This window comes from Nematolebias whitei, chromosome 9, assembly GCF_014905685.2.
Source record: "Nematolebias whitei isolate Nwh7 chromosome 9, NemWhi1, whole genome shotgun sequence".
Lineage (NCBI taxonomy): Eukaryota > Metazoa > Chordata > Actinopteri > Cyprinodontiformes > Rivulidae > Nematolebias > Nematolebias whitei.
This window is the reverse complement of record NC_056506.1, coordinates 14,158,353-14,165,065: the sequence shown is the minus strand read 5'-3', so window position 1 is coordinate 14,165,065 and position 6,713 is coordinate 14,158,353. Positions and strand designations below refer to the sequence as shown.

The 6,713-nt window shown below is 39.9% G+C and overlaps 2 protein-coding genes across 2 annotated transcripts in view; one reads left to right on the top strand and one right to left on the bottom strand.

Annotated features, from left to right (window-relative positions):
* Positions 1-3,374, top strand: part of eif2b5 (eukaryotic translation initiation factor 2B, subunit 5 epsilon) — an 11,499-nt gene extending 8,125 nt beyond the window's left edge. Inside the window, exon 16 of the mRNA XM_037681490.1 lies at positions 3,061-3,374. Coding sequence (XP_037537418.1) covers positions 3,061-3,120 — 60 coding nt within the window. The 3' untranslated portion in view covers positions 3,121-3,374. The remainder of the gene's footprint in view (positions 1-3,060) is intronic.
* Positions 3,375-3,570: 196 nt separating this feature from the next.
* On the bottom strand, positions 3,571-5,071 carry LOC119414396 (mitochondrial ubiquitin ligase activator of nfkb 1-A). Its single transcript, XM_037681489.1, has 4 exons — positions 4,955-5,071; positions 4,785-4,872; positions 4,594-4,714; positions 3,571-4,517 (listed from the first exon to the last, which is right to left on the bottom strand). The coding sequence occupies exons 1-4, from the start codon at positions 5,069-5,071 to the stop codon at positions 4,028-4,030; spliced, it is 816 nt and encodes a 271-aa protein (XP_037537417.1). The 3' UTR covers positions 3,571-4,027.
* Positions 5,072-6,713: the final 1,642 nt, after the last annotated feature.

Sequence of the window (6,713 nt, the reverse complement as noted above, 5' to 3'; positions counted from 1 at the left end):
ACAGCACTCTACTACACACACATTCATACAGCACTCTACTACACACATTCATACAGCACTCTACTACACACATTCATACAGCCCTCTCTACTACACACACATTCATACAACACTCTACTACACACATTCATACAGCCCTCTACTACACACATATTCATACAACACTCTACTACACACATTCATACAGTACTCTACTACACACACATTCATACAGTACTCTACTACACACACATTCATACAACACTCTACTCCACACACATTCATACAGCACTCTACTACACACACATTCATACAGCACTCTACTACACACACATTCATACTGCACTCTACTACACACACATTCATACAGCACTCTACTACACACACATTCATGCAGCGCTCTACTACACACACATTCATACATAATGTCGTGATCTCAGCTCCCTGCCTCCTCTGCTGTTTGCCACCTGCAAGCGCTCTTGGCCACGCCCACTTAGCCGCTTTGCATGGAGAACAGCTGATCAGCTACAGCAGGAAGTTTATCCAGCAGTAAGGACTGCACAAAGCTGCAAAAGGAAGCTTTTTCTGCAACTCTGTGCTGCACAAAGGTGCAGGAGGTGCTAAATAATTTAAAATAATTTATTTTAAATAAAACTTCCATACCGATCATGCGGCTCATCCGTCAATCAGCCAATTGTGTGTCTTGTACAATTGTACTTTGAAAAGCCGCGATAGAGCGAGTCTGCGATAAACTAACCGCCATGTAGCGAGGGGCTACTGTATTCTATTTGAAGTCATTTGATGTGACGCTGTAACATTACATTGTTTGGTATTAAACTGAACTGAGATCAGAAAAAATCTGTTATTCCATCAGTGTTACCCACTTGGTAAATTCTCCTACTTGGCCAAACCTTAAAGCCCTGAGAAGTCCTAATTGATCTGATTCTGACAAATTATCCATATAAATCTTCCTCTGCTTCTTACGGAGCCACTCCTTGGTTCTCCTGGCTGTGTGCTTCGGGTCATTGTGATGTTGGAAGACCCAGCCACGACCCATCTTCAATGCTCTAGGTGAATGGAATTAAGACCAAAAAGTTCTATTTTGGTCTCATGTGACCACAGAACTTTCTCCCATGACTCCTCTGGATCATCCAAATGGTTGTGGGCAAACTTAAGACGGACCTGGACGTGTGCTGATTTAAGCAGGGGAACATTCTGTGCCATGCATGATTTTAAACAGTGGTGCCAGCTCTCTTCAGGTCATTGACCAGCTCCTCCCGTGTAGTTCTGGGCTGATTCCTCACCTTTCTTAGGATCATTGATACGCCACGAGGTGAGATCTTGCATGGAGCCCCAGTCGGAGGGAGATTGACAGTCATGTTTAGCTTCTTCCATTTTCTAATAAGTGCTCCAACAGTTGATCTTTTTTCACCAAGCTGCTTGGCAATTGCCCTGTAGCCCTTTCCAGCCTAGTGGAGGTCTACAATGTTGGCACTGGTGTCTTTGGACAGCTCTTTGGTCTTAGCCATGTTAGTAGTTGGAGTCTTACTGATTGTGCGGGGTGGACAGGTGTCTTTAAACAGCTAACAACCTCAAACAGGTGCTTCTAATTTAGGACAATCAGTGGAGTGGAGGTGGACGTTATAGAGGCGGACTAACAGATTTTTGAGGACCAGAACTGTTGCTGATTGGCAGCTGTTCAAATAATTATTTGCAGCAGTAACACACAAATAAATTATTTAAAAAACATTCATTGTGATTTCCAGATTTTTCTTTTAGATTATATCTCTCACAGTGGACATGCACCTAAGATGAAAATTTCAGACCCCTCCATGATTTCTAAATGGGAGAACTTGCAAAGTCGCAGGGTGTTCAAATACTTATTTTCCTCACTGTATACCATATTTATTTAATTTTCCAAGGAGAATAGTGTGATCAATAGTATTGAATGCTTTTTTTTAAATCAACAGAAATACTAACACAATACTGTTTTTGATCGACAGCAGTAGTTATTTGTTCTATTATTTCCATGAGAGCCATTGATGTAGTTTTTTTTGCTCTAAACCCATACTGACTGCTACTTAGAATGTTTTGTTTAGTAATAAATTTATTTAATCTGGTCACAAATAGTTTTTCTAGATAAATTTTTGAAATAAGTGAGGAGTTGATGATTCTTGTGATCAGAAAAGAGACAATTGATAAGAGGAGAGGGATTGGGATCCAAAGAGCAGGTGGTAGTTTTAATACCAGACAAAAATGTTGTCAGTTGAGCAGAGGAGATTGGAGTGAAGTGTGAGAGCTGCTGAATGGAGCTGGAGGGAGGTGAATTTGGAGGAGCTTTGTGAGCAGAGACGATACAGTACACGGTATACAGTACATTCATGCATACATTCATATACACAACAATATTTGTGGGGCAGAGATGAGGTAGGCCAGCTGACCTGGGACCAGAAAGTTGCAGTTTGCCTCCCAGCCATTCCCACATGTGGTGTCTCTGAGCAAGACACCCAATCCCTAGTTGCTCCCCAGGCTGTCCACTGCTCCACCTGGGTGCTTTTCACATGTGATGGGTTAAATGTAGAGAACTAATTTCACCATTGTGTGGAAACATACAATGATGACAATCTCAGACTTCTCTATGTGGACTTCTTCCTTCATATATTTGTACTGTGATTGTACAGAGAGGTGCTGGCTCTGACTCCGGAGTCGAGACCAGCTCTATAATTTGTGCCAGTTCTTAATTTTTTTTTGCAGTTTTTAACGTTTCTCAATTTGATGTTTTAATTTGTTCTCTTGACAGTGAGGTGATTACTAGGTTTAGTATTTGCTGCTGCTCTTCTTGGCCAGGTCTCCCTTGAAAAGAGGTTTTTAATCTCTCTGGGACTTTTCTGGTTAAATACAGATAAATTAAAATAAATTGAAAGCCTAAGCTGCTAGATGAGTTTATTTCTCCTCCTGAACATTTGTCGTCTTTAATCTATGACTTCCGATGTTCATCTACACCTTTCATGATCTTCCTTCATCACTAAAATGTTCAGTAATGCAGAATCTGACAGTGTTGTGTTTGTTTTTCCACAACAGCTTCAGAAGTTCATCAAGTGGTTGGAGGAGGCGGAGGAGTCTTCAGAGGACGGAGAATAACAGGAATGTCTTCAGGATGGACAGACTCAAATCTGTGAACAGTTCAACTCCTGTGTGCATAAAGAGTTGCGAGTTAACAGCATCAGGATCCGGTCCGTTTGGGTGAATCAACCTTGTGTTTTCATCACAGTGCCAGGTGACGTCCATCACCTGAGCTGTGTTCAAATAAAGACTGTTCCTCCACTCCTTTTGACTCAAACGTCACATTTTTCTGCTGCACATCTGTTCGTACGTGACATGTTCGTTAAAAACCACCACCATCTGTCCAACAAATGAAATTAAAACGCAGTAAAGATTTATTTACTGAATTTCTAGACATTTATCATCCATGTCAACATTTCAGAGAAATACAATCAAGTTAACAGTTAAAATCTTTAGTTTTTAAGTTTCACAGCACTTTTATTGAATGTTCCTCTGATGTGGCAGAAATAAAGTTGAACTTCTGAGGTGAATTTCTGCATCAAAGTGATTATAAAGTTAGAGTTTTATACATTTTCCATCATCTTCACATTCAACCAGTTTAATTTTGCTCTTGTTTCTAAGCTGCTTGTGTTCGATCTTAATGCCCTTCGTTGTCGAGTACCGGAGCTCAGAGGGACAAAATACTGCAAAGATTTCATCAAAACGTCTAACCCTAACCAGTATGTTTCCAGTTCAGATGTTTTTTGGTGTGTTTAATTTAAAGGTTCTGATTTTGATATTTAATGTTTAAAGAACAGCGCGTGTAAAAACATCTGTCGTTTCACATTTTGTAATTTATAAAAAATGTATTTAGGTGTTTTCATGAAACTCATCACATTGATTTTCATGAATCATGACTGATTGTAGGAAAGATCCTTTATGTTTGCATCCAACTCATTTCATGGAAGCTTGAGGAGACACCTCTGGTTTGGACTGAGCTTCTCGCCTACTTGGACCTGTCCTGCCTTGCGGTGAAGTCGTAGACGAGTCCGGCTAGAAGACCAGCTCCGGTGAGCCCCGTCACGGCCGTCAGCATCTTCCACATGCTGGCTGAAGCTTCGTGCCTGTCCATGAAGCTCCTGTAGTCGCTGGGCACCAGGATGTACTTGCGGCCGTCCTGTGGGGCCTGCAGTCTCACCACCTGGCCCCCCTCCAGCACCACCTCCCCGAACCCCGTCAGGCTGCTCCCCACTCGCAGCATCTCCTCGCTCTCCACCACAGCTACTGGTTTCTCACCACTCAAACCCTGCAACACTACGTCCACCAGCCCCTCCTCAGCACGCCTCACTTTGGAATAAACCGTCTCCAGGAAGCTCCCCGAGGCCTCCAGGGGGGTTTGGACCCTCACATAAACATCAGGCACGTAAGAGCCAGGGCTGACCAGACTGAAGGGCACAGAGTTGTTGGTCTCCTTCTTGTTTTCTGTTCGACATTTCCTGAAACAAGAACTGTATTAACAGATGGACACGTTCATACAAAATAAATCTGGATGTGTTTCTGAGTTGGACCTACCAAGTCCTGGTGATGTGGTTTAAGTACTTCCACTGCTCCTCTGTGACGATCTTCTGAATCACACCAGAGCACCGAGGAACAAACTGACTGGCCAGAGGTTTATCATCAGCCTGCACCACACCTAAAAGAAAGGGCTTCCAGTAACCCTCATGGTCAGAGTTCATAAATACTGTCTTTAAACATACTGGTACCTTCAACAGCAACATACTGGAGCCGCTTGTAGGGAGTGGAGGTCAGAACTTTAACAAAATGCTGGTCTGGTCTGAAAACAGGTATTTCCTAAAATGGAAAGGCACAGTTTAAATCTTCATTTAACTACAGCTTCGTGGACGAAAATCACCAATGATGGTCAAAAACCTGCCCTCAGCCTCGTTACTTCTTTCTTCTTTTCCTGGTACAGATGATAAAACAGACCAGAGAAGGCGAAGCTGGACCCGACACCGATCAGAACCAGAGGGTTTATAGGAGAGTCGCCCATTTCTGGAACCGCAAAGTGAAACAGATTATTTACTGTGAGCACGAGGGAACCTCAGACGATTTTATACAAATGCATGTGTTTGTAGTTAATTCTTAAAATTACAATATGAATAAAAATGTTAATCATTAATTACCTGAAAAACTACCGGATAAATCTGTCACAAATAGCCGGTTTATTTATATAAAACGAAACAAAACTTTACTTGTTTCCACTTCCTTGTTTTCGCATGACGTCACTTTTAAAACCAATAGAATTAAAGCTGCGTTTTCGCATTTGTCCGCTAGATGGCAGCAGTCATGTTTTTAATGTAACTGCGTTTTATTTTTAAATTAATTTATTATAAACATTTAATTTCCTTTATTTTATTAGCGGTTGTTTAAATAAACACACAAATGAAAAACACTTTTGTAAATAAATATTGTTTACTGCTCGTATATCTGAAAAGAACTCCAAATAAAACTGAAAGAGGAACATTCCTGTGCACAAGGACTGAGTCATAAATTAATTCGGTTATTAAGACTAAAATGTAAAGTCTGTTCACATTAAAATGTGCATGTGTCAGTCAGGCTGTACAGTACCTGTAATTATGCAGCGTGTCTGAAGAAAAGCAGCATCACTGTTGCTCTTCTGTCCTGATTTGTGAACCCTGGACAGGAAGATTAGTGAAAATAAAAAAAAATTAATCTTTCTTGATTTTTGTCTTTTATTTGGAGAAGAAACATCCACTTTATTGGTTTTCTGGCTGCCATGACTTTTTACATGACTACTGAATTGTTTAAAGATTATTCACGGGTTTAGTATTTCAAAAAGCAAATGACATGAAACTTTTTTCAATGTATTTTTTCAAGGCGATAGTTCTTTTTGTATTAATTTATATTTAATCTTCACATGCTATTTTTGGTCAAATAAACATCCCAAGAGCAGCTTTTATGTTACTAATAATTTGAGGCTGAATGTTCAAAAGTCCTCCAGACGAGTCTTTAAAAGCTTCGTGCTGCTGGAGTTAAAGACCTTTCCTTTGTAGCAGCTTCTGAGGGACTTTAGAGCCTGATTGTAATTAGATGCTGCACTTTGACTCAACAAAACTATCTTAACTTAACCTCTACTCTGAACACAATCAACCTTAATTTAATAATAATAACTTGATAGTTTCAGCTTATATTTTTCAGTAAGTACTGTAATAACAGTCATTTTCTGCAGTTTGTTATGAATAAAAATAACCTCATTTAGACTGAAGTGAATAATTTTGTCATATTTTCTTCATGCAGCCTTTATTTCTAGGGGTTATTCTCATTGAGCCTCGAGGACTCAATTACAAGAGGGACCTGTTTTAAACAAAGAACACAGATGAAGTACACACAACAACAACAATCATATAAAAACATATAAAATGAAAAGTAAATAAAAGAAATGTTATTTTAAAAAAACAGCTAGATTATAAAGCAGTGTAGAAAACTAAAAACAGGAACATGTCTGCATTGTTTTTTTTTTTCAGGAACTTAACAGATGTGTAGTGAACCAGATGACCTCAAATCTACCAGATGGACAGAGACTGTTATTTTCATTGATCTGAATAAGTCTGGGCCATCTGATGTCTTTCTTTCTTGAATTAATCAAGCAGAAAAGACAATTCTTTATAATC